The 27,938-nt window shown below is 40.1% G+C and overlaps 1 protein-coding gene and 1 pseudogene across 2 annotated transcripts in view; both read right to left on the bottom strand.

Moving 5' to 3' along the window:
• Window positions 1-27,938, bottom strand: part of PRKDC (protein kinase, DNA-activated, catalytic subunit) — a 236,358-nt gene that overhangs the window by 85,030 nt on the left and 123,390 nt on the right. Inside the window, exons 49-59 of the mRNA XM_080647098.1 lie at window positions 23,443-23,586; window positions 21,110-21,261; window positions 20,509-20,640; window positions 18,750-18,861; window positions 15,954-16,078; window positions 15,723-15,872; window positions 9,871-10,044; window positions 8,999-9,097; window positions 7,543-7,750; window positions 4,244-4,433; window positions 2,878-3,093 (exon numbers count right to left, since the gene is read on the bottom strand). Of these exons, the coding sequence (XP_080503224.1) occupies window positions 2,878-3,093; window positions 4,244-4,433; window positions 7,543-7,750; window positions 8,999-9,097; window positions 9,871-10,044; window positions 15,723-15,872; window positions 15,954-16,078; window positions 18,750-18,861; window positions 20,509-20,640; window positions 21,110-21,261; window positions 23,443-23,586 (1,702 nt within the window). The remainder of the gene's footprint in view (window positions 1-2,877; window positions 3,094-4,243; window positions 4,434-7,542; window positions 7,751-8,998; window positions 9,098-9,870; window positions 10,045-15,722; window positions 15,873-15,953; window positions 16,079-18,749; window positions 18,862-20,508; window positions 20,641-21,109; window positions 21,262-23,442; window positions 23,587-27,938) is intronic.
• Window positions 12,473-14,598, bottom strand: LOC308236614 (la-related protein 4-like; annotated as a pseudogene). Its single transcript has one exon. The product of its transcript is annotated as a la-related protein 4-like (transcript).

The raw sequence follows: 27,938 nt of genomic DNA, 5'->3' as shown, positions 1-27,938 counted from the left end.
CCCTTTAGATGGCTAGCTTGCAAGGTCAGTTATGTTTATCTTTTCTATTACTTAAGTTAAAAAACGAAGTTATTTTTACAGAATAAGAGACGGTCTAAAAATAACAGTTGACTTATGGAACAAGGGACTAGCAAGAAATAGCAGAGAACTTCAAAACAGCAGTTTCAAACAGCAGTTTTCCCAAAGGAGGGATCATTACTATGCTTCAACATAATTATATCAGAAGATGAAGGCACAGGAAGAATTCATCGCATGTGTGTGATAGATGGGGGTGAGCGACAAGAGGGAGACAAATTCTAACGCCCATAACATGAAGTCAAAACCATGACTAATACTGAAAAAAAGAAAGGTGGCAATATAAAAAAGACTGTTTGGAGAGATGAAAGCAAATAGCAAAAACTTGACTAAAAGGATGTAAGTGGTTGCATCTGTCACTTCTAACAAGCTGTGGAAAAGTATTTGACTCTTTATTTGACTCTTTAAACTATATGCACGTATTACTCTGATACAAATAACTAAAGGAAACTAAAATAAAAAATTAAATAAAAAGATAGAAAAGTGATATTTTAATTAGATTGCAACTTTAAATTTTTAAACTGCATTCCCTTTTAATGATAATAAACAGTAACATAGTAAGTACTAACTCACTATATATATATTATGAACCTCCAAATGTTCCTCTTCAGGCAAAAAAATACATATACTGCGAAGAAGACAAGATATGAAATATTTGAAATCGATAAAAGTACGTGGTGGAATTCAAGGATATTAATTAAATTACTATAAGCATTTATTTACCTACTCAGTTCTATGGCTGAGTTTTTTCAAACCCATATATAAAATGTCTATGGAAAATAGTTTAAAAATTAGATTTCACTTCTTACCTTTATTATTTTATATACATAGTTCCCCAATTCTACCTATATCATCCATGACATATTTTCACTCTAAAAATGTACAACTGTGGGAAAAACTGTGCAACAATTTGAATTGTGGACAGTAACTCCTATCATCCTTAGCAATTGCATTAGTTTCTGAGCCTCACCCCCCTTCAATAAAGAAACCAGTCCAGCTGGTCACCAGCAGTCACCACACATAAATGGAACTGCGGACTGTCGCAAATGCACACCAACTTTTCACAATCCTACAGAAAGCTGCACGTGCCCACGGGTTTAAGATAAGCGATCGTAAACGGGCAGAGAGACAACTTACAAGCAATGGGAAGGTGACAGTCACTTTGGAAGTTCATTTTAACTTTGGGGCTTTTCACAATCAAAGTTACAGGAAGGACAGAGAGCCATGCACTCTTGCTGGACCTTATACTGGTTTGATGGAAAAACAGAGGAAAAAGACTGTAAATAAAAAAGGCTGGCTGGAAGTGGTCAAGTGTGAAGGAAAAGACAGAGGAATGGGTTCATTGGCCCTCTGTCAAATGCACAGTTATGAACAAAAAGAAGGTTAGATTTACTATATTAAATTTAGAGAATGGTCCATAGCCACAAATTTGCTACATGAAAGTGTGAAAAAGAGTAGTTGGGAGTAAGGAAAGTATTTTGTGTATTTTTACGTTCCTACAATTAAATAAAAAGAAATTTAACTTTGCTAATTTTACTTCTATTTATCTAAATCCATAAGTTGGCATTTTCCCAGGATTCTTTTCTCTCTTCATATTTTCTTCCTCTGGGTTTTCACTCACTCCCAGCCCTACAGTTCTCGTAAGGAGCTAACCTTACTGACCTCTGTCTCAGCCCTCTCAGCGCTGGGTCTGTGAGCCCTGCCAGCATTTTCCACTGGACTGTCTTAGCATCACCCCTGGGCTCGCCCTGTCCCTCCAACCCCACCCTCTTCCTTTTTGAATCGGAGACTTAGTTTACTAATCCAGGTCAGGGTGTGGCTGCCTTTGACCTCCACCTCTCAGTCCTCCTCAGGCACTCCACATGCTGTTCCACACAAACCACCCCAAGGGTCATTCGGAGGCCCTGTGCCTGTCTCTGCTTGGTTCACCACCTGAAGCTGTGAGGTTCATTCCTAAAGCCACACCCCACACTCCCAAGCCTGCTCTCTCAGCATTCTTTACTTCACTCCCCGTGTGCTGAAGCATCTACTTAACTGGACTGCTACAGTGCACGCTAGAGTGGGCTCTCACTCAGTGTTCACTGAGCTGATCTGAGTCTCTCCCACCACCCAACACATTCCCTGTTTCTCCCTCTCCATCCTTTCCCTCCCAACATCTCAACCCCCACGGCCAGTCTCAAAGGCCACCTCCTCCACCAGGCCTTTCCTGAGGCTCCCTCCATTCTCCACCTGGATTTAAATCGGAGACTTCGCTTACTAATCCTGCCTCAACTCTGATTGCCTACCCAACCCTATTGTTCTGGAAAGTCACTAAATACATGGATTGAGTTCAATTTATCCAACAGCTTTTCTAGAACACATAAAACTATAATGTCAATATGGTAAATGCCCAGACAACATTTACTGAATTAAATGTTAATGGTATTGATTACAGGTTGTAAGAATATGTGAATACAATCAGGAATGTCCTTTGTTTATCTAAGCCTCTGCATTGATTTAGTGGGCAGGTCATTTTTTTTTTTAATGTTGTTATTCCCTTTTTTTAAAAAAAATATATTTTATTGATTTTTTACAGAGAGGAAGGGAGAGGAAGAGAGAGTTAGAAACATCGATGAGAGAGAAACATCGATCAGCTGCCTCCTGCACACCCCCTACTGGGGATGTGCCCACAACCCAGGTACATGCCCTTGACCGGAATCGAACCTGGGACCCTTCAGTCCGCAGACCAACGCTCTACCCACTGAGCCAAACCGGTCGGGGCGAGGGCAGGTCATTTTAAACACGTCAATAATCTTACTTTACCTTTTACTTTGTTATCCACTGTGTCCCCTGGGAGGGCCAGCCTTTTTTTTCCAAAATCAGGTCCCACTGACTTCGAGGGTGCTATCTTTAATTTCTCACTCCTCTTGTGAGCAAACAGTAAGGAGGAAGACAAGGAGTCAGATGATGAAGAAACCGTATAATCCACCAGCGGGTCAATACTGCTTCCAGTCAGCCAGTTAAAGGAGCTTCTTCCATCTGCAAAAGGCACATCCAGTGCATTTCACAGCAGTTCAGAGCAGCACACCCTGCAAGCCCACCCCCACCACCACGGTACCGGGCAGCTCCAACCGCCACAACACACCGGGTGAGACGATGGGGATCGTCCTGGTGGCAGCTGGGGCCTCCGCGTGCTCACCTGCAACAGTGACTGGGAACAGCCTCTCCAGGGATAGTCATGTCACAGCAGGAGACATGGCGTGGAAGCTCCGGAAGGTCACGTGTGGACAACCCGAGGCAGCTCAGGTGCCTGAGCCTCAGTGTCCTCACTTAAGTATTGAACATATCACCTATTCTTTCAAGCTGCTGTGACCACTCCAGGAATGATGTTTTGTATCTACTATAAATTACTAAGATCCTTGATTTCTATTACTAGTGTCATAAAATTTCCATTATTCAAATTAGTCCTATTTCTAGAACCAATAGAATGTGAAAAAATTCATATAAAGGAAAAATGTTGAAGTGTTTCTATGAAATAGTTTATTTTACTCTAAACTTGCACTTTGAAGATCAAAAAAAAGTTGAACCATTTAAGAAAAAAGGTTTAATATACTATAAACATAGTAAATAAAGTTGGTTGCCTCTAACTTTGCTTCTGAGATATAAGGTTTTAAATTTGATGCACTAAACAGATTTTTCTGGGGGGAAAACAAAACATAATGTACTAAAACTTTTCCTCTTTTTTTCCAGTCAGAAATAATCCTTTCCCCCTTTTCAAAAATATTGTTGTAAAATATTTATAATATCAAATCGACTATTTTAACCACATTTAAGTCTAAACCATGTACTTGGTACCAAGTACATTTACCTGGTTGGGCAACCATCATACCATTGTTTCCAGAACTTGTTCATCATTTCAAACTGAAGCGCCACACCCATTAAACACTAACTCCCCGCTGCCCCTTCCCAGGCCCTGGAAACCACCCTTCTACTCTCTGTCTCTAAGAACTTGACTACTCTAGGGACTTCAGTCCTCTTCTCCTTTGATGGACATAGCTTTTTTTGTGGTTCTCATCACTTTTTCCTATTATCTTTTCACTTCTCACAAATGGTCAGTGTTCTTACAGTAGAGGCTGTTTCCAAGGTAACTGCCTGGCGCACAAGAGGTAGGCATTCAGATGGCAGTTACCTGTGTTCTGTGTCGGTGTGAAATCATATTGCTGTTGCGTGGCCCGTATCTGCCGAGCCACAGCCCCTTGAACAGAGAGGGATCCTTCCTGCGGCCAGGTCTGGAGAGCACTCTGAGAAGTCTGAGTCTCCATAAACATAGGCGTGAGGACGGTACTTCGAAAACGCCAGTCAGAATCAATGGTGTATTCCTGCATGTGAGAGAATGTCAAATACAATGATGGTCCTTCTTTAGCAACTTGGAAATATTTTGATTTAAAATCCAATGGTACTATCAGCAAGTATGTACTATAACTTCATATTTCTGTGGGAAGTAGCAGAATCTTTTCTGATCTAAAATTTTTAACTAAATAACCAACTAGAAAAACTAATTGGTACTGGGGGAGAAAAACCATTTTCCCACTCTTTAATATTCAGTGCCATACTCAATAATACCACAACACAGCGGCAACAAGTTAAATGACTCAACTCCTTCCCAAATACTCACCGCGTGCCCAGCACTGGGCACGATATTAGGAATACAAGTGCGAGTAGAAAAGATCAGGCTCTGCTGCCCAAGAGCTTGAGAGCGATGAAGTGAACTCTTTGTTTAATGTATAAATCACAGTTGTTAAGGCTGCCAGGAGATAGCATAAACTCGACATGTACAGGGTGGATAGGAGGAGTGATGGAAGGGAGAGAAGCCATTTTGGAGAAAGGAAAATTTAAGTGGAGGTTGAAATGAGAAATGTGAGCTGTGTGCAGGGAGTGTAGGCAGAGGTGGGTAGAGTAACTGTGTTTCAGAAAGGAATGTGTGAGTATTCCAAGTTTAAAAAAAAAAAGCCAACATCACTAATCATCAGGGAAATGCAAATCAAAACCACAAGATATCCCAATCGTGCCCTGATCGGTTTGGCTCAGTGGATAGAGCGTCGGCCTGTGGACTGAGGGGTCCCAGGTTCGATTCCCGTCAAGGGCATGTACCTTTGATTGCGGGCACATCCCCAGTGGGGGGTGTGCAAGAGGCAGCTGATCCATGTTTCTCTCTCATTGATGTTTCTCTCTCATCGATGTTTCTAACCCTCTGTCCCTCCCCCTTCCTCTCTGTAAAAAATCAATAAAATATATTTAAAAAAAAAGATATCCCAATCGTTAGAATGGCTAGTATCAGGAAGACACATAACAAGCGTGGGCAAGATTGTGGAGAAAAGGGAACCCTTGTGCACTGTTGGTAGGAATGTAAACTGGTGCAGCCATTATGGAAAACAGTGAGGCAATTCCTCAAAAAATAGAAATAGATCTACCATATTACCAAGTCATCCCACTTCTGGGTATTTTTCTGAAGGAAACAAAAACACTAAGTTAAAAAAAATTGCATCCCCAGAGTCACTGTAGCATTATTTACAACTAGAGGCCCAGTGCACAAATTCGTGCATGGGTGGGGTCCCTCAGACTGGCCGGCGATAAGGGCCAATCAGGGCCATCTCACCCAATCCCAATCAGGGCGATCGGGGCCGGCCGGTGGGGAGAGGGGGACCATGGAAGGTTGGTCAGCCACTCCTGCTGGAGGTTGGCCATTTGGCCAGTTGGCTGGCAGTGGGAGGCTGGCTGTGGGAGTGTACTGACCACCAGGGGGAAGCTCCTGCACTGAGTGTCTACCCCCTGGTGATCAGTGCGCATCATAGCAACCAGTTAACTGGTTATTTGGTCGTTTGGTCGCTTAGGCTTTTATATATACAGATAGCCAAGACATGGAAGAAGCAACCTAAGTGTCCACTGATAAAGCACATGTGGTGTATGTATGCACAATGGAATATTATTCATCCATAAAAAGAAGAAAATCTTGCCATTTGCAACAACATGGATGAACCTTAAGAACATTATGCTAAATATAGTAAGTCAGACAGAAGAAGACACATGTAATCACTTACATGTAGAATCTAAACAAACACAACAAAACACACACAAAAAACCCACAACAAAACAAAACAAAAAAATTGAACTGATAAAGAGAGCAGATTGGAGGTTGCCAGGTGGGGGTGAGGGATGGGCAAAATGGGTCAAGGGGGTCAAAAGGCACAAATTCCAGTTATAAATAAATAAGTCATGAAAAGTAATGTACAACATTGTGACTATCAATATATATAAAAGCCTAAGCGACCATTACGACCCAACAACCGGAATGATTGGTTGACTGGTCACTATGACCTGCACTCCCACGGCCAAACTCCCACAACTGGCCAACCTACTCTAGTCCCCCCCCAACCAAGCCCGCCAACCTCCCACAGTCTTTCCCCTGTGTCTACCCACCTGCCGGCAGGCCCCAATCAGAACTGGTTGAGACAGCCCCGATCAGCCCTGATCACTGGCCAGGTCTAGGGACTCCACCCATGCACAAATTCATGCACCAGGCCTCTAGTAGTTTTACGTACTGTATAAATTTGAGAGTTCCTAAGAGAGTAGATCTTAAAAGGTCTCAAGAAAAAAAATTTGTTGTGATGGATGTTAACTAGACTTAATATGATCATTTTGCAATATATACAAATATCAAATCGTTATGTTGTATACCTGAAACTAATATGTTACATGCCAATTATCTATATATATAAAGCCCTAATATGCAAATAGACTGAACGGCGGAACAACCGAACAAGCGGTCGCTATGATGTGTGTTAACCACCAGGGGGTGCGTGCAAAACATAGCGGGTGTCGGCCACAGCTGCATGGTGGAACAGGTGAGCAAGGACACCAGACCAAGGCAGGGTGCTAGTCGCTGTCATCGGGGCGAGCCTCTGGTGGTTACTGAAAATTCTTTGCTCCTGCGTGCCATGGTCCCACCTGGCGCTTGCACCTGCTGCTGGCGCCAGCCCGGATCTCTCGGTGCCGTCAGCAGGTGCAAGTGGCAGCTACCGGCCCCAATGGCCCCTCAGGGCTTCTCCACCTCCCCCTGCTCCTGAGGGGCAATCGGGCCTGGCAGCCGCTGCCGGCACAGTCAGTGGGTGGGAGCAGCAGTGGTGGCAGGAGCGTGGCTGCCGGCAGAGAGGGGACCAGGAGCTGCAGCAGGAGGGGCCAGGCAGGGGCATGGAGGATGGGCCGAGACCTGTCCCTATGCCCACTGCAGCCTTGCGGCCCACAGTTCCTTTCAAGTGGGTATATGGAAGATAAATTGTGATGGGAAAAAATAATAAAAAATGAATCAGTGCACTGGACCCCTAGTATCTCCATAAAAAAGAAAGCCAAGCTAACACTATGAGAAACATTTGTTGACTAACAGACAGGGAAAGCTTATAATATTTATTATTACAGAGACGAGCACTTCACCTGAAATTTGCATTCCGACAGAGGATGCTCAAACATAGGGTTTAGGTAATCTGGGCTCATGCTGGTCATTTCAAGGAGAAAATCTGTTGCTAAACTTAAAAAGTGCATTTCTATCTTAGGAGTATATAAGGAATTTAGTGCCAACAACCGGTCCAAGGTATTTGAAGGTAACCTAGTTTCATGGCTCCAGAAATTTCGAATAATTAATCTGAAAAGCAGAGAAGAAAAAAAAAGACATATTGCTCAGATTATTGGCAAATGACACTGTGGAGAAGGCACAGTTTTTCATTTAAATAAAGCTTAACATAGAGTGAAACCACATTCAAAATTGTATAAACTATATAATTTGAGTTAAGAAAAATAATATGCATTAATGGAAGAAAATATTCTAAAACCTTAGCATATTTAACAAAAGAAACTGGGTGATATTATTCTCATCTCTATTACCTGGGAAGATTTTAATGATAAGTATTATAATATTAACTATTTTGAAACTAAGAAAACATCTTAAGAAATTATATATAATTCTTTACTGCCTTGCTAAAACAAATGGCTCCAAAAATTAGTGCCATAATGAATGCCCTAGCCGGCTTGGCTCAGTGGATAGAGCGTCGGCCTGCGGACTGAAGGGTCCCAGGTTTGATTCCGATCAAGGGCACATGCCTGCGATGCGTGCTTGATCCCCAGTAGGGGGCATGCGGGAGGCAGCCAATCAATGATTCTCTTTCATCATTGATGTTTCTATCTCTCTCTCTCCCTCTCCCTTCCTCTCTGAAATCAATAAAAATATTTTTTAAAAAAAATTAGTGCCATAAAATATTCAAAATTTAAACTAGTTAAACACAAGTTTAGGCTTTATAATTTATAAACGCTTATAAAATACAAATACAATTTTTAAAGGCTCAATGAACTTAAAATTTCATCAGAATAGAAAATTAACCGATATATAAAATCATAAAAAAAGTTTACGCTCCTTTTTATATAACTAGTACTTGACAAAACACTCATATAACTGACTTAGGTAGGCATTTTAAAGAAGAATAATCATCACTCATATTTCCATGTATAATTAATATTATAGCTTCCTCTTATTTCTAAGGTCTCAAATATTTCATTAGATATTAATATGCATTGTGTGATTGCAATGATGGGAGTTAAATGGAAAGCGGTAACTGTCACTAGATTTCCCTTTCCTTTTGAAATGCTTTAATTCACTGCACAGCAGAGACAACTTTACCACACCACGTTTTCAAGAGAGTTATGTTAAAATAACTTGTCGGTATTTTTAAGTTTCATGTGATTTAAAATACATTTTTATTTAACATTATGAATGCAAGAGGCAGAGAAAATGCTAATACTGCAAACAAAAAATGCTGAAAACTACACTATGCTAGTCTAGGAAAAAATACCCCTAAATTTTTTTGTCCTGGCCCAATTATTCAGGAGGAGCACATACTGAAGCCCGAGGTTCTCATCGATTAATCCCTGAATCAATACATCTTTTGCCAACTTAAATATTTCCCGGGAGTCATCATCTGCTTGGCTTTCTGGATCTCTGAGAAAAATAATAAAATGACAAAACGTTAATACTCTCTTGTATCACTTTTGTTCAAACCCAGTAACATTGTCTAGAATTAAAGTTTAAAAAAAAAAGATCTGGCTTTTCTCATGGAACTTAAATTCCAAAATAACGCAGAACCTATCCCATGCCTATGTGCCCCAACTTCCTCCTTTGGTGCCTCTGCGAGCCCCTTCAAGTGGCTCTTCTCTCTCAGTGCAGGGGAGGAGGGGTTGGTGGCGGGAGGAGGGGTTGGTGGCAGGAGCAGGGCTTCGGCGGGTGGCCCAAGTCCCCTGGGAAGGGATGTGTGGTACTCTTGAAGGATGAAGACATCTCAGTCAAGTTCATTTCCTTTATCTTGTCAGATCTTAAAGGGATAACTATGAAAACAAATTACACTTTTACCTCTCCCCCCTAAAAAAAGAGAAAGAGCTCATGGACATGGATGACAGTGTGGTGACTGGGTGGGGAGGGCGTGAGGGGGTAGAGGTAGAAGAGGGTATATGGAAGATAAATGGTGATGGGAAAAAATAATAAAAAATGAAAACAAATTACACTTTTAACTCAACCAACAATTTCATGCACCAAATATTTCCCACAGATACATAATATGAGTTAAAATAAGAATACATTTCAGTATACAAAAATAAACTTGTTTTATCAATCATGTTTAAAATGTTTTTATATTTATTATAATCTTTTCCAGTTTACTAAAGGCACCCAAATTCTCCCTTAAGAAATGTAATACAAAATGTCAATGTAGAACTTACCGATAATTGTCATGAATCCACATAAGAATATTATACATTTGTTCCCTACACACCGGAGAAGGATGAGAAATGAATTCTACAACAGGATTCAGAAGTTCTCGAAGTTCTACTGGCTTCAATTTTGCCATCATCTTATAAATTATGTCTAAACACACTTTCTGCCTTTCATCATCTCTATAAAAAGAGAGATTTGTAAAAATGCAATTTTAATAGTTTTTAATATTGTATTTTCAGATATAATAGGTTAACTTTTTTGTGCTATTCTGTATTTCAAAATTTGTTATAATAGACAATACTACACTTATATAAAAATTACATTTTTTTAAATAAAATGTTTACTCTCTTAAATCCAATGCATTCACAGAGCATTAACACTTTAAATGTTTATCATTTCCACCAACTGCAGCATTATCTAAGTAAACCAAAATAAGCACTTTATCACAGAAAGGTAGTTTTAATTGTTTATTTCAGTTCTAGATGATTTTAAAAGATAGTGTGTAGAAATTATTCTTTTTTCTTAAATGTATTATGTATCAACCCACCAAATCAAAATCAAAAGCATTTGCCAAGCTGAATAAGTTATAAAGAAATAGTAAATCTTGCTTGTACAGAAATGTGCAGTGTTTTCAAAGCTCTGAACAGTTTCCTACTAATACAAATCTCCACAGCTTACCTTACAGTTGGAAGATGAGTTTCACAGTAACGTAGTTTTAACCTCCATTTACATTCATGTTAATATATTACTAAGATGTTTACTCTATATCACAATGGTGCTTTCCAGTGTTCACAATTTACAGTTTCAAATTATACAAGTCATTCTCTAACATAAGGGACAGTTATTACTTCTATAAACTATCCCCAAAAACACAAAACCCCACATTACATAGAACTCTGAAAATTGTATGACTTAAAACATATTAATTCAACATGATTTTTAATATTTTAGCCATCTTCCAAACACCAGCATGTAAACTTGCCTATTTAATATGAGAGCTACAACTTGATTCACTGAGATATTACATAATAATTTTCTTCAACTATCTTTCTCACCTTAACTCAAAAATCTCCTGACTTGCTGGCTCTGTTTCTCTGAATTCCAAACTGATTTTTTTATTTTAATTTTTTGGAGAAAGGGAAGGAGGCAGGTTATGATAAATACACTGTAAACAGAAAAAGCTGCCCCCAAATTAGGCCTTTAAAAATTATTTTTACTTCTAACACTATTTAACAATTTGAGAGTCAATTACAATGTTTCATCTTTAACATTAACACAAATAAATTACAGTCTGGGATCTAAACTTCTAAATACATGAGCAGAAGAGCAAAATACTTCACTGTTCAATTCAGAAATTTAGAACAGTTATATGATTTGACTAGACTGGTCAAGGTGGTTAGAAACATACAATTATGTAGGTGGTTGGTTAATTTGCTTCTGGGGGATGGTAGTCAAAGAACAGAGAGTAGCGAATGAAGTAACACAAAAAAAATTATTTCCTATTTGGGGAGAAAGGGGAATTCACAGGCCAGTTTAAACCTCTGAAGGCCTTTTGACCTACCTCCTCAGATCTAAGACAGATCTTTCAATTATCTGAATAACCCCCATTCTTTCAGTGAGTATCAAACTGACTGGTAGTCACATCTCCAAGTACAATCAAAAGTTTCTTGAATGAAATATTAGTAAGGTCAAAAGGAGACTACATATCAAACTGGAAAAGTAATCTACTCAAGTACATATTACATTCAGTTTTCAAATCATTTACTAACAATACAACAGATTTGAATACACAACACACCAAAACAGGCACCCCAGCCACTGATCTGCTTTGCAACACAGACCATAAAGGCAGAGATGGCATTTTCTAATCCAAACTTTAAATAGATTTAAAAAAGTAATTCCTAATTTTACAGAAATGCTTCTTCAAAAAATATTTTCTCTCACTCCCTCATCTCCTATACTGAAGGATGTGTAATACGTTTTTTCCCAAGCTAAATCTGAACCCTCAAAATTGATTCCAGGCAGATCTCTGCAAATTAAAATAAAAAAGAAAAATAGAAAAATTGTATTTGTATATATGTACACATCCTATATAATAAAAGGCTAATATGCAAATCGACCAAATGGTGAAACAACCGGTCGCTATGATGCACACTGACCACCAGGGGGCAGACGTTCAACACAGGAGCTGCCCCCTGGTGGTCAGTGCGCTCCCACAGAGGGAGCATTGCTCAGCCAGAAGCCGGCTGATGGCTGGCGAGCACAGCACACTAAGGATGTCCAACTGTGGCTTAGGCCCGCTCCCTAAGCCTGCAGTCAGACATCCCCCGAGGGCTCCCAGACTGCAAAGGGGCGTAGGCTGGGCTGAGGGACCATTCCCCCCACCCTCGTCCCCCCAGTGCACGAATGTCATGCACTGGGCCTCTAGTGTATATATACATATTTATACTGACTGTAATCCTCCCGCATTTTAAAATCACTTTAGAGATGAATTTTGGGATTCTACTGCTCACAACTCCAAAATCTGTAATGATTTAAGGATATACTTCCTCTTGTTTCCTTCCTGTTCACCCTCTCGCCTCCGTAACAGTTCAATATAGCCACGGCTCAAGTTAAATGGGAAGAGAGAGAAGTTTTTGAGTAGCTTTTGTGTGTTTGTTTGTTTAACTTTGGTGATCTGGGTGGCACATTGTGCACATTGTGCTCTTTGCCATTAAGTCGAGTCACTCCCTGTGGCCAAATTGGCGTCTCTATCCCCTGATTTTTCCAGCTACTCCCCTGGGAATGGTATTGCCTTGGAAGCCAGAATAATCCTTACTAGTCCTTGCTTCTGGCTTATCATGTGGTTTCTCAATGGACTTCTCAGGAGCTCCATTCTCTTCATTTTTGGTGGAAAACACCACATTGGAGCAAAGTTCTCGAAGCGGCTGCACAGGAATTGGACATGGCTCTTTAGGGGGCTTCTGGCACACTTGAGCATAACCTGGCTTTCAGTGTTCCTGCAGGGCCACGGTTACAGCTACATTTATGTTATTATCACATGGTGAAGCAGTATTTGTCCTTGATGGCTTTGCGGGATTTGGGGGAAACTGATATAGTTGTCGGGTTGAGAACACCCTTCTGAACAGTGGAATCCTCCACCAGATCCTTTTCTGAGTTGTGCTCAATGCAGGAGGCTCAGCTGTGCATGAAGGACACGTACTTATATTGAGTAGCTGGACAGCAGTGCAGTAGGTCTGTTCATCCTCTGCAGGCACTGGGCAACTATCCCCTTGTCTTAACTCTTCATTATCCTTTTCTTTGTAGACACCTTTAACAACATCAGATATCTACTCTCCAAAACAAGTTCACCTGGTGTTCTTGATGAACTTCCAGGTAAAGGAGGGAAATTTGAGGCTAATAAGTCAAACTTTGGTGTTGGTGCCTTTGCTTCAGCTGTCAAGGTTGGCGTCTTGGGACTCTGTCATCTTGTCATCTTTGACCTCTGAAGAGCGTTCTCCTGCCCCTACCATAATCCCCATTGTGTTTAATCTGCAAAGTTGGAGTCTCTTTTGGAAGGCAGCTTTGCTCCTGATGCCTGGCGCTGTAGGGTTATGCTGTTCAGTTGGAAAGTTCCTTGAACCAGATCAGTTTACTGGTCCATCCCCCAATGATACAGATCCCTCTGTTGAGTGTTCTGAACCTCTTGATGACCTAAAATGAGGCTTCGTGCAATTTTTTTGGAATGGTCGACCCATATTCACAGCAGCAGCCATTGTTTTATAAAATATTGTAGAATTAAAGCCATTCACAAAACTACGGTTTGGAAAGGGAGCCAGTGGTGTTTTAAAGTAAGGTGCAGGATTTGGAGACCAGACTGAGGCACAATTCTATAGATGGAGTACTGCTGGTGAGGACTATATGCAGGCTGCATAAAGACTGGTGAGGCATACTGTACTTGAGTTTGAATGGGCTGACTATACATACTAGAATCCATTAACCGATAACCATTCTTAGCAAAAAACGTATTGATGGTGTTTATCCTTGAGATGATTGGCCCGGAAATGTTTTAACTTCTTCTCTCAAATATTTAAAAGCCTGTTGTGCACCTGTGTCTCACTGAAAAGTGATATACCAATTGCTATTGGGTGCAAACTCACAGCTTATCACCTTGGGGCAGTTTTCATTCTTGAACAAAGCTTTCACTTCCTGTATTGGTGTTGTTTCAGGAATCTAAGAATCTCGTTACAATGCTTATGACTTGGTCTCACTTACTTACCCTTCTCATCAACTTGTACCATGGGAGAAGATCTCAATACTTCAAGAATTAGATCGGGGTCTGTGGTTAGTTTTTTTATTTCTTCCATGTTGGCAACTGTCCAAATTGGAATGAACTGATCAATGTCCGTTTGAGATATCACGTAAAGATCCTTTGACAAATTTTCTTGTGAGAAACAGAATTCTAATTGTTTCTTCAGGCATTCTTGTAGGTCTTCTGTAGAAATTGCTGAATTGCTTTGTCTGGAAACATCATATATTTGGTAACTCAGACCTTCATATTCCTTACACATATCATCTGAAAGCTCTGTATTACCCTCAGGATGAGACCCTGATGTGGCTGCTGTTTCATGCCAAGAGCTTTCAGTTTCATGAGTTTCTGGTGTGGCATCAGTATTTCCATGAGGCATTTCTTGCCACACTTTGGCATTAGGATTTAAACCAGTTCCGTTAGATGTTACATGCTCCAAAGCCATGGCTCAAAGTGTCTTCCCTATCTGGAAAGCCTTCATTAATCAATCAACCTTCTCTCTCCGTAAGATTTTCCCAAAGAATGTGCTCCCCACAGATCTCTTCTTCATGTCTCTTGTTAGCACTAGAATATTCTAAAAATTACATTCTTAAAAATAATTATCATGGACTAGATTATTAAAAATAAATTAATTCAATGTGGAATCTTGGACTAGATCCTGGAATAGAAAAATTAGTGGAATCCAAATAAAGTCTAGTTTAGTTACTAGTAATGAACTAAAGTTCATTTCTTAGTTTTCACAGATGTACCACAATTATGTAAGATGGAAAAATTGAGTAAAGGGTATATGGGAACTATGTGTACTATCTTTAAACTTTTCTGTAAATATAAGGTTATTCCAAAATTAAAAGTTCATTTTTAAAATAAAAAACATGAAAAAGTCAAGCAAAATAAGCTAAGTATAAAAAATTTCATGATTTGAAAAATTGATTTCAAGTGTTAGACCACCGGCCATGTCATACAGCAGGATTAAGTGTAGTCTGGGTTCCAGATAAGGTGCATCTCGGTCCCAGATAAGGTGTATCATTTCCTCCTTAAAATGCTTTACACACAATAGGTACTCGGCAAATGTTTAAGGTTTAGAACACAAGAATACATTCTTTCTTGTTGGCACAGCACACATTTATCAATAATTTATCACCATGCAAAGATAGGAACACATACAAAACAGGGAAAAGAGTAAAGGGAAATAAGAATATTTTAAATAATCAACAGCATTCTCTTTTAACATTTATAGGGGAGATTGCCATTTTGAAAATAAATGAACAATTTTAACAAACAAATAAAAAAAACAAAAAACTCTTACCTGGCAAAATAGGTACAAAAACTCAACACCGTGCATTTTACATCGGAAAAGAGCCTTGGACAGTGCCTGTGTAGCCTCCACAAGGTGGCAGGTGAGAGGAGGCAGGATGACCAGGCCCCACCAACCTTTCTTCTCCGATTCAAATGTAACAATACATATTTCATGGAAACTACAAGCTCTTTCTGAGCTGAAGGAAATAGCTGGACAAATCAACATTTTATGAGCCTGCGGCACCAGAAACACGAGGCTGGTTTCCCACTCACCTGTGTCTCATGACTTGAATGAAATCCTTGCTCTTCAACTGTAAGTACAGATCTGTTATTGCCTCTGCACGACACAGCACCACTTCTAGACAGAGAGTCTTCATCACTCCATGAAATTTTGGCAGCAGGAAGAACACGGTGTTCATGAACCTAACCAGTGGACATGGCCAGTGAGAGGCAGGGCAGTCTCAACCATCCCCGCACAGGACATTCACCACCTCAGCATCTTACCTATCGGCCAGTGGAGGGAAGTTTTTCACAGCTTTGTTCAAGCACACGATAAATTTGTCCTCCATGGTATTCTGATGCTGTTTCAGCTGTTTTACAATCAGTTCACACACAGACTCCTCCAGTATCTGAAAAATCAAGTTTCTCTTCCAATACACACAAGTGGAAACTTATGCTACATTTCCGAAAATATGTTTATCTTGAATAGTTGAGAGTCCAGTGCTAACATCTCCAGTGTTCACCAGGTGAAGCCAGGAGCACTCGTGGGCTTACACTGACCACTGAGTACCAGCAGAGGCTCTGGAGCCTAAGTTTGGGTGAGCCTGGCTGCGTCCCAGCGCTTGTGCTGCGAGCACTTGGCAGTGTCAGCTCATGTCATATGTCAGATCAATAAAAAAATTAGTGCTGCCCTAGCCAGTTTAGCTCAGTGGATAGAGCGTCAGCCTGCAGACTGAAGGATCCCGGTACGATTCCCATCAAGGCACATGCCCAGGTTACAGGCTTGATCCCCAGTAGGGGGCATGCAGGAGACAGCCAATCAAAGATTCTCTCTCATCATTGATGTTTCTCTCTCTCTCACCCTCTCCCTTCCTCTCTGAAATCAATAAATTTTAAAAATAAAATGTCAAAAAAAAGAGAAATGGGCAAAATAATTGAAAAGATTTAAAAAAAAGATTAGTGCTTCTTCTGACAATGAAATATGCCAACAAGCCATTTAAGAAGCAAAACTAAAATTTGTGATTAAATTTGTTTAAGACACATTTTATGGTGTCAGTGTTCATGTCTGTGGTCAAATATTCTCACAAACCACAATTTTCAAGCAACTCTATCTCAACTATCACTTTCTATCCCCTATACCTCGCTTTCTCACGATCACATGCTGCTGCCTACTATGATAGATTCGCTTGTGAGTTACCTGTCTCCCCTCACCACATGCCAGCTCCCTGAGGGTGGGACTTACCCTGTCCGGTGCCCGGCTGCTTAAAGAGCCCAGAGCCAACAGTAAGTACCTAATGTACAGAGGGGGGCAAAGTAGGTTTTCAGGTCTGAGTATGCGAAACTCAGTTTATTCTTGCATTATTACTTATTAACGTTTGTATTATTTATTTGTATTACAACTATAAACCTACTTTTGCCCACTCCTATATCTAAGTGACCAACATGTAAGTGCCAAAGTTATAAAACAATGTGAACCTAACAATATGGGGAAGACAGTCTACATCTCAGGTGCCAAGAGTAGCTTAGTGGTTAGAATGAGTGACTCTTACTTCTTTTTTTTTTCTCTTACTTACTTCTTTATGTTATACTAATTTCTACACAAAAATCAATGTCATTTTATACTCGGGGGGAAAAAAACTATGTAAATCAAAAGTGTTTCTCATTCCTGTTATATTGAAATTTAAGTCAAGAGAGATTGAACCTGGGATATGCTATCATTTGCTCCATCTGAGGTAAATATCAAGCATTTTATATAAACTGCTACAAAACATTTAGTGACATTAGAATCATGTCTTAACAAGTTATTCTGAATTTTTACAATTGTTTCTTTTACTAAAATAACTGGGTATCCTTAAATAAGTAAGTTTGATCTTCCCAAAGGGGTCTATTTCCTTTTAGCTTAATGATATTTTATTTTAAATCCAAATAAGTGCCTAATTGGTAAATGGGCAGGGGGCCCAATCTGCTGTTTGTGGGTAACCTGGGTACCTTGAGGACCTCCTGACTTTCCCAACCTTCTTCTCATCCTGACTGACAATGTAGCCCAGACTCAACTCTACCTTTCCTTTCAGGAGAGGGGATGGACTGGAGTTACAAACCTTGGGAATCATGAACACAGAGGCAGTTTTTAAAGCCACAAGGCCATATAAATCAGCAGGGAAGCAGTAAAACAGAAGCCCAAAATCAGAGCTGTGGAGGTGGCCCAGGAAACACGCAGCTAAGAAAGGGAGAAGAAGCTGCCAAGGAAGTGGAGAGACAGCCAAGAGTGTCCCAGAACCAGTGACAAAGGGAAATCAAGGAGGATCAACCGCGCTGCTGTGAACAGGCTGAAACAGAGAGACCTGGAACGAGCATCTTATCACAACGAGTGCCACTGCTTTTGGAGGCTCCGAAAACAGGCAGCACCTCACTCAGTTAGCATGTGGGAGGAGAGCAATGTAGCAGCAAGCATCACCCGCTACACTATTTTCAAATAAGTTATAGCATGTAATTTCCATGCAGTTATACCTATATGTCTTTAACAATTATATTTATTGGAAATTATAGTGCTCTGAATGTCTGCTATGCTTAAAAATTCAACAAGGCTCTTCTTACAGTACAGTCAAGTGGGAAGGGCACAGAAGACTGGGAAAGGCTCCCAAGAAAGCGCTTTTTCCTGTGTAATGGTTGTATTATGTCAAAAATTGTAGGCGAGGATTTTATTTTATTCTTAAAATATATTTCTTTATTGATTTCAGAGAGGAAGGGAGAGGGAGAGAGAGATAGAAACATCAATGATGAGAGAAAATCATTGATTGGCTGCCTCCTGCACGCCCCATCCTGGGGATCGAGCCCACAACCCGGGCATGTGCCCTTGGCCAGAATCGAACCTGGGACCCTTCAGTCCGCAGGCCAATGCTCTATCCACTGAGCCAAACCAGCCAGGACAGGCGAGGATTTTAATAGCTTAACAGCCTAACATTAGCAGGTATCTGCAAAACGCCCACTTTGATTACTTACAGTACAGAGGATATAAGTATCAAGTGTCATGACAAATCAAAACTGAAAAAGCATTTATTTAAAATTGCATAACACACTCACATTTTTTCTCTCAGTAATATATTGAAGAACAAGTCCCAGAACTTCTGCTGCTGCTGCATACACCTCTTTATATTTTACAAAGGACATATTATTGACCAAAGCTTGAAAGTATCTGTAACAAACAGAAGATAAATATGCATAAAATAATCCATTCTGTTGACATAAAATTATAACGATTTACTCTTTGGACCATATTAATAGCACACATTGAGAAACTATGAACCTAAAACATGATCCAAATTACTGATGTGAAGACATATATGAAGATGTCTTTAAGGCTCTGTCTGACATCATCATATCAGGGAGGCACATTCAAGCTGGTTCAATTACACTGAACCTGCTATAGTTAAAGTAAACAACGCTGGAGAGGGGAACTGACTCCAGCTGAAGAGGAGCAGGCAGAATGAGGGCCCTGTGGGGTTCCCAGGCACTGAGTCACTCCTTTAGCTCAACTGCGGAACCCAGTGGCTGAGAAATAGAAACGTCCAGGCAGACAGTGACCTCCCGGCACTATGTCTGGGAGGCACTGTCTACAGCCTGAATTGCTTGGCTGGGCTTCCGAGACTAAGAAGCCTGCAGGATCTGAGGGACTTGAACAAGCATCAATAAATGTGCTGGCTTCTTGGGGAACCCCTCCCCCCAAAAAACCCATATGCTGGATACTATAAAACTATAGTGAAAAAAAGCTATTATTTAAGATTGTGATTTACTGACACCCTGTTAAAGTCATCTACTATGACAAAGAAGGTCAATAAAATAATGAGAAAAGGAGTGAGCGTGAATGCAGTGCCCCCAGACGTCATGGGCAAAGGGGCTTTTAATTTTCAGCCCAGCAATGGCTCTGTAAAGTTGTCACTGGAGAACACCAAATCTCAAAAGAAACCCACAAACTTGTCTAAAAGTAAGCTATTCCTGTTGAATCTTGTTGAGCAACATATTTGTAGAGGACCAACTGGACAGAGTGAGACACTTCCAAAGAAATGGCAAAAGCAGGAAAGGGAGCCCAGCTGGTGTGGCTCAGTAGTTGAGTGTCGACCCATGAACCAAGAGGTCACTGGTTCGATTCCCTGTCGGGCACATGACCAGGTTGCAGGCTCGATCCCGGGTAAGGGGTGTGCAGGAGGCATCGGATCAATGTTTCTCTCTCATCAATGTTTCTAATCTCTCTACCCCTCTCCCTTCCTCTCTCTAAAATCAATAAAGACATATTTTTTTTAAAAAGCATGGAAGGGACATGCTGAAATCTATAATGTAATCATGATATGAGCATTGACTTTAAGCCCCTCCACTGCATATATTGGGCAATGCCCATCCTCACCATGAAGGGTCCTGATGGGAGGGGAGCAGTGTGGCTGCAACTATGCCAAACAGCACAGAGACAGGGCAGGCAGCACAAGGTCAGCCACACCCCTTCATAGTCATCATCTTATTTTAAATGGTTCACAGAGCTCATGTTGCTCTCAGGGATAAATGCTAAAAACATCACTTTAGAAAATAAGAAAAAAAACTTAATACCTCTTATTTGACAAAATGTACATGAAAAATTACACTAATTTTTAAAAACTTACCTTCCTCATTTACTCCATTAACACATTCTTCTCTCAAATGGCCTCTAAAGCCAACTATTTAAATTAAGGGAGAAATATTTAACATGCGTTCTAGCCCTTAAACTTGTCAAAATTAAACCAGTCTATTTCCAATTCAGGAATACTTTAACCTAAAAAAAATAAATAAATGAAAGCAAAACTATGATACTTACTTTATACTCTCTATGCCACATTTTGGGTCATAGGGAGGGAAGTTATTGGCCATTACAATGCCTAATAATTGAATTCCTACTGAATTGTCTTTAGAATTAGGATCTTTCCTGGAAAACTTTTCAAATATTAACCTGAAACAGAAGTATAAAAATACAGATTATCATATAAATAAGAAGAAGGAAGACAAATATAAAATTTTCAAAGGAGAATATTCAAGGTAAGAAATACTCTCCCCCACTCCCCACAACGAATACCCTTCTTGCTAATACCCTCTTTGTTCACATCCAGGTTATTCTAGCTTTGGAATACAGGCAGTTTTATATCTTCCTATAATTACTTGCCCTTTTGAAAGTGTTAGCTTACCTCAGGCAGTGCTAAAAAGAATCAAAGCAAAGTCCTACATTCTACCCTGTGCTCTAGTGTCAACTTTGGATGTTGTGGTTTTATGAGTAACAATATCATATTCTTATACATGGATTCTAATTCAAATTATAGTACTCCTATCACTTCAAGTAATTAAATTTCATTATAATCACTATTTGAAACATACTACATTTTTAAAATTTCTAAACAACATTGCAAAATCTAGTAAATTAATACCTGTAAGGGATGGATAAACAATCCTTCCAGCATTCAACAAGAGTTTTTAAAATTTCAAGGTTGTGACTAAACACGGCTCTTTTTTGATGAAAAACATGCTTCATTAGGAAATTAAGCAATCGATTGGCTAACACTTCATCTTTGGGAACCCCCTGAAATGGTATAAAAATTATATGTTAACATGTAGCATTCCATTCTGAAAAAGCATTTTTTAATCCAAAAGTCCATTTATAAAAGAAGTGTGGCATTCTACCGGCTCCTAGTTAAAAACCTGTGTGATTTTTCAGGTCCAACCACAGCAATTACAAAGGCTTTCCCAGATAGGCCTCCAGGGGAAAGCTGCCCGCTCTGCACCAGGCTTGTAACACAGCAGGTAGACCGCAGTCTCAAAGGGAAGCTGCAGTCAGACCCTGAGGCCCACGTCTGGTCATGCTCTTTCACATATGTGCATTCCTAGCCCAGGTGCCTTCACTCCTAGTCTCTATCTTCTGTAAATGCCTCAGCTGGAACCTCCTTCTGGAAGGAGGAAGGGAAAACTTGAAGACACTCTGACTCAGTACTCTGTGCTTTCCAATTCCTAGTCTGTCTCCTTCACATTCCTCCCAACTCCAGGGCCCTACAAAAGTGCTGAGGTCTTTAATTAGCGGCACCTCAACAGGGAAATGACCTCAAGATCAGTATTGAGCCAGCTGACCCTTGACCAATATGCTGGCTCCAGGAGGTAAAATGGAACAAGAGAGTCGGGGCTTCCTCTAGTTTTAGCCTTTTGCATATACTATTGCAATGAGGTTTTTTTAAATTAAAGGCTTCACTGCAACTTTCAATTTGGCTCCCTGTTGCTTTTATCAGTATTCTGACACCTACGTAATTCAGGTCTTTCAAGATTAGCTGAGCTCCTAACAGTTAAATCAATCTTTTCCAATGGTTTAACTTAAAACAAATACTCCCTTAATTTTCTCATGTTAGTAAGCAGACTACAAGTTATTTCATCATATTAAAGATAAGAAATCTAAAATTTAGTTTACTTTGAAATGAGAGATGCACATTTAAACACATAAACTCTATATACATTATTATCCTATCTAATAGAAGACTAATATGCAGATTGACCATCACTCCAACACACAAGATGGCCGCCCCATGTGGTCAAAGATGGTTGCCCCCATGTGGACACAAGATGGCTGCCACAAGATGGCCAGCAGGGGAGGGCAGTTATGGGATATCGGGCCAGCAGGGGAGGGCAGTTGGGAGGGACCAGGCCTGCAGGGGAGGGCAGTTGGGGAGGGAAAGGCTTGCAAGGGAGAGCAGTTGGGGGGGACCAGGCCTGCAGGGGAGGGCAGTTGGGGGCAACCAGGCCTGCAGTTGGGGGCGACCAGGCTGGCAAAGGAGGGCAGTTAGGTGTGACCAGGCCTGCAGGGAGGGCCAGTTAGGGGTTACCGGGCCAGCAGGGGAGGACAGTTAGAGGCAACCAGGCTGGCAGGGGAGGGAAGTTAGGGGTGACCAGGCCAGCAGGAAAGGACAGTTAGGGGCAATCGGGCCGGCAGGGGAGCAGTTAGGTGTTGATCAGGCTGGCAGGGGAGTGGTTAGGGGGTGATCAGGCTGGCAGGCAGAAGCGGTTAGGGGCAATCAGGCAGGCGAGCGGTTGGGAGCCAGCAGTCCTGGATTGTGAGAGGGATGTCCTGGATTGTGAGAGGGATGTCCCAGATTGGAGAGGGTGCAGTCTGGGCTGAGGGACACCACCCCGCCCCCCCCGCCCCCCCGCAGTGCACAAATTTAATGTAAGTGCTGTTTTCAGGAGAGCCTTACATGAAAACTCCTATACATTTTAGTGCCAATGTTTGCAAATGAATGGGCTGAGCTCCAGCACCCACAAATCTGGTGAATGCCACAGGCTGCAGTATAAAACTGCCATTCATCCTGCAGTCACTGTTGAGCCATCTCAGCCATTACAGGTCACAGTCAACACTCTGCAAACAGACAGACTGACAAAACAAGTGCCAAAAAATTCAGGGGCTTTCGTCACAGAAGTCCACTGACACCTACTTCTCATACTTTTAATAAACCAATTATCTACTTTCCAAACTCCTTGCAGGTAAAAGCAACAAACAAAACAAACATCTGATAGCTTAAAAGTACAAGATCAGAGGAATATCAAGAGCAGACAAAAGAGAACGAAAGCAGGGTGAGGCCATTTAGTATAGCAGTACAACAATGAACGCTAAAAATGATGACTCTACGTCATTAAGGGGAGCTTGAATTACTTACTATATGCTCTATTTAAGATACCAACAAAGAACTGATATATTACTACATAAAGATGTATCCATTCTTACTAGAGGAGTGGCTATTCCTGTCCATGAAAGAACTGTAACCACTATTTCAACCACCATATAGTGAATTCCTTCTCCTCCATTATTTTCAGAAACAACCAGCTGCAGCAAGGGGCTAAGCCAGTGCTTCGCATAAGGGCGAAAGACCTAAAAGAGAATTTAAAAGTCATATATCAAAGGACTGTTTTCAATAACCAAAGTATTAATCCAGAAACATATACTCCATCAGTTAAAATTTTATATTATGACTTGACTTAAACCCAAAACAGATGTGAATTCCAACAATTACCCTGCTTAATCGATCAGATTCTCTGCTGAATTCTCTCCTCATTGCCCCCTGAATCCACAATTCAATGGAAGTCAATTTGCTATTGAAGTCTTTTTGCTTAAAACCTTTCTGATATAACTATGCTCAGAGAAATCAAAATGAACATATTCTGTATCAACCTTGTCTTATCTGAATAATATTCAGCTCTGGAGAATTATAATTTTATTTTATGCCAATGCATAGGGTATATGAAAAATAAGACTATGCAAATTAGTTACATGTGTATGGCTATTTTTTCCCATTTCATCCTATATTGTGGAAGACTTCATATACTCAAGACTCAAATCTAAATAAAAGGTATCTCTATACTAAATTCTATTTACTTTAGAAATTGTAAGAGAATGCTATTTGGATGCAAAGTAACAGATTAAAGTATGATTCAAGCTATCTATCTTGACCTTCGCCACCTTCTTTTTAAAAAAAGTGTTTTCTCAAAGATTCCTCATCTACTCTCACAGCTTAAGTATATGTGGTCTCAAGTCTTTATTTATGCACCCCCATATATACAAAAAGTTTGAACACTTTCCATGTATGTTTACTGGTTTATTTGTAAATTATAAATACAAACTTCTTCACTATATTATTAAAATATAACTAATAGCTAAATTTCAAGATTGAAATTTTTTAAAATGTAAATACAAGTTTTAATCTTTCTTCCATAAGACAATAGACTGTCTTGAACATCTCCTGAAAACCACTGCCCTGATAATTCCTGAACTTCAGACATATATGACACTCTGGGACATCGCCCAGTGATATCTCAGAGGTACCTCATATACACACGTGTGAACAAATTCAGCAGGCTTCCATGTCAAACCATGCACCCACACCCAGCCTCCCAAGAAATCATTCAAAAAACAAAGATACCAGTTCCTTGTTTGCTAGACATCAAGTCAGCACTGACAGGAATGGGAGCTAGAAATCATGTGACCTGAGTGTGATGGGTTGAACTCAGTTCCCCCAAAAAATGTTGGAGTCCTAACTCCCAGCACCTGTAAGTGTGGCCTTACTTAGAAATAGGATCTCTGAAGATTATCCAACGTCAGTGTCCTTACTGAAAGGGTAAATGGGTACACAGGAGACAGACACAGAGAGGGGACAATTTGAAAACTCACAGAGAACACCAACTACATACTGCGAAATACTGGGGGCCACTATACGCTGGGAGAGACACCTGAAACAGATTATTTTTCACAACTTTCAGAAAGAACCAACCCAGTAACTCTGAACTGCTTCATGAAAAGGAAGAAAAAGTCAACGAAGGAAGTCATCAACTAAAAAAAGAAAATACAGAACATCCCACCACCTCATCATTCTGATTCATCTATAGCAGTGAAAGTATTAGAAATAGACAGTCGTGGTTCAGCTGAATACTTGCAACAAAAGTCTCTTGATGTGTCCCAAGTGTTATTTGGAAAATCTCAGTGACCTGAGTCAAAAACGAAACTTGAATTTGTAAAAGAAAAAGGTGCTGTTTAATCAAATGAGGAGAAAGATAATTTAAAAGAACCAGTAATGCCTGAAGAGAAGAATTAACAGTTCAGAATATACCTGGTTTTTTTTTGTTTGTTTGTTTGTTTGTTTGTTTGTTTTAATATATTTTATTGATTTTTTTACAGAGAGGAAGGAAGAGGGATAGACAGTCAGAAACATCGATGAGAGAGAAACATCGATCAGCTGCCTCCTGCACACCCCCCACTGGGGATGTGCCTGCAACCAAGTTACATGCCCCTGACCGGAATCGAACCCGGGACCCCTCAGTCCGCAGGCGGACGCTCTATCCACTGAGCCAAACCGGTTTTGGCTATACCTGGTTTTGACAACATAAAAGAAACCAATATGCAGGATGGCAGTGTGCAGATAATTAAAGATCATGCAACTCTGTGCGTTCCGTTTTCAGAACTCATGACTCAGATTAATTCTATATAACTTCAGAATTTAAAGGTTAAGAGCAGAACATTTTGGGACTTAAATTCTATTCTGTAAACTACTACCTTAAAACCAAAGATATTCAAGAAAGTATATTTTGGATTTAAAATAGGTTTTCCATTTACTCTCTGAAAATTGAAAATATTCAAGAAATTAAAATTTGCAGTTTTGATTCTAATGGGGAAACTGGAGATATTTTTTTGCATGTAGAGTTTATACAGCTTCCTTAATTAGGGAAATAAGTTTTGTGATTCCTCTGAGAGATTTCCTTCTGAGAGTTAAACATTTAGTTTTAATATAACCTGTATATATCTACTTCTGTGTTGTTTTCGGCTTCTTTTGTTTATCATTACACTTTAATAAAGTTTCAAGATATTCACTAAGTTATGTCTGTTACAAAAAGTACTCTCAAGAATGTAACCAGAAATATGAGTTGCATTTGTAAGGGGGGCAAAAATCTCAAAACTGTTTAGAAATATCACTAAATAAGATGCATTTATGCTTGAAATAGAGATTCTTAGAGATGAAAGAACTTTACTAACCAATATTAATAATTCAAATAATTATAATACAAATACACTAACTAAAATTTAGTAATTTTGCTTCAACTCTGTATTTTACTGTTCTCATCTATCATAGGAAAAATATATATATTTAAAACAGGTTATTTAGTAATGACTTTAAGAAGGCAGCAGGTGCCCTAACCGGTTTGGCTCAGTGGATAGAGCGTAGGCCTGCGGACTCAAGGGTCCCAGGTTCGATGCCGGTCAGGGGCATGTACCTTGGTTGCAGGCACATCCCTAGTGGGGAGTGTGCAGGAGGCAGCTGGTCGATGTTTCTCTCTCATCGATGTTTCTGACTCTCTATCCCTCTCCCTTCCTCTCTGCAAAAAGTCAATAAAATATATTAAAAAAAAAAAAAAAAGGCAGCAGGTAATGAATCTGTGGCTAAGTTATTAATTTTGTGGAATAGTATTTGTATTTGAGATCAGAAGAAAATCCTAATAGATTTTTTTTAATCAAATGATTTATTTATTTATTTATTTATTTACTTTTAATTAAGGTTTTATATGTGTACACCTAATAGATTTTTTTACCACAAAAATGTTTAGGGCAGCATGAAAGAAAATACAGAAAGGAAAATATCTGTTGACCTAATCTCTGACCCCAAAGACCATGAGCTGATGCATTTGTTCCAAAAACAGCCACCAATTCAAACTCTGGCCTTACCTTAGACCTAGAAATTAGTTAATATCTTTAGTCCTTTGAACTGGGGAGGTCAGATCAGAGCACCGAAAGCTGGTACTCTTTACATTTATAATCCTGATAAAAGTCTGGAAGAGACTGGGCTGAGGACAGTATAAATGCAGCTAACTCACAAAACAAGAGAACTATTTGCCCTAACTTAGATGACCAGATGCATTTTTCAATTATAACATGAATCTTAATTTGAGGCAGTGAAAATGTCCACTTAATATACAATTTTTGTAGATTGAAGTGACTAACTGTAATAGCTACACAGAAATTAGTCTATAATTTTTAGTTGAATGGAATCGTATTCTGTTAAGGGAAACTTCTACATTAAACATGGAGTAAATTTTAAGCCTGCTTCCTATTATTTACTGTATCTGTCCTTTTGAAAAATATGATTTCAGTTCAAATAAAGCTGGCACTAGAAAATGAAATATTTTATTATAAAAAAAGAAAAAAGAAAGAATCAACCCTATCAACACTCTGATCATGAACTTTGGCTTTCGGTTTCTGCTGTTTAAGCCATCGTTTTGTGGTACCTGTTATGGCAGCCCCAGGAGCTTAAAATTAAGCACAACCCTGAGGAACAGGCTCTGCGCAGTCTCAGGTCAGCCTTCTCTGCCACCTCCCCACAGCCCCACGGCCCTCACATCTGCAGTGCTGACTAGAAGGACTTTCTGTGGGGCCAAGTGGACCAAGTCAGCCTACTTAGCACCCTTCAGTGGCTCCCTGCCACTCAACCAATGAGTGAGGTCCTTGCATGGACCCGAAGGCCTGGCTCAGCTCACCTGCCGCTCGGACCTGTAACCATGCCACTCATACTGTCCCATATGCCCCTGGTCTGTGCATCAGGGCACACATGCTTGGCTCTCTCAGGGGCTATCTTGGCTCTTACTGCTGCTTGTAAGCAGAATGTAAACTCCCAGTGCTACTTTACAACACGTAACTCAAGGGCTCTCTTAAAAATCTAACCTACTCCCACTGGTGGAAGA

This window comes from Plecotus auritus (assembly GCF_963455305.1).
Source record: "Plecotus auritus genome assembly, chromosome: 11".
In the NCBI taxonomy this organism is placed as follows: domain Eukaryota; kingdom Metazoa; phylum Chordata; class Mammalia; order Chiroptera; family Vespertilionidae; genus Plecotus; species Plecotus auritus.
This window is presented reverse-complemented; position numbering and strand designations above follow the sequence as displayed.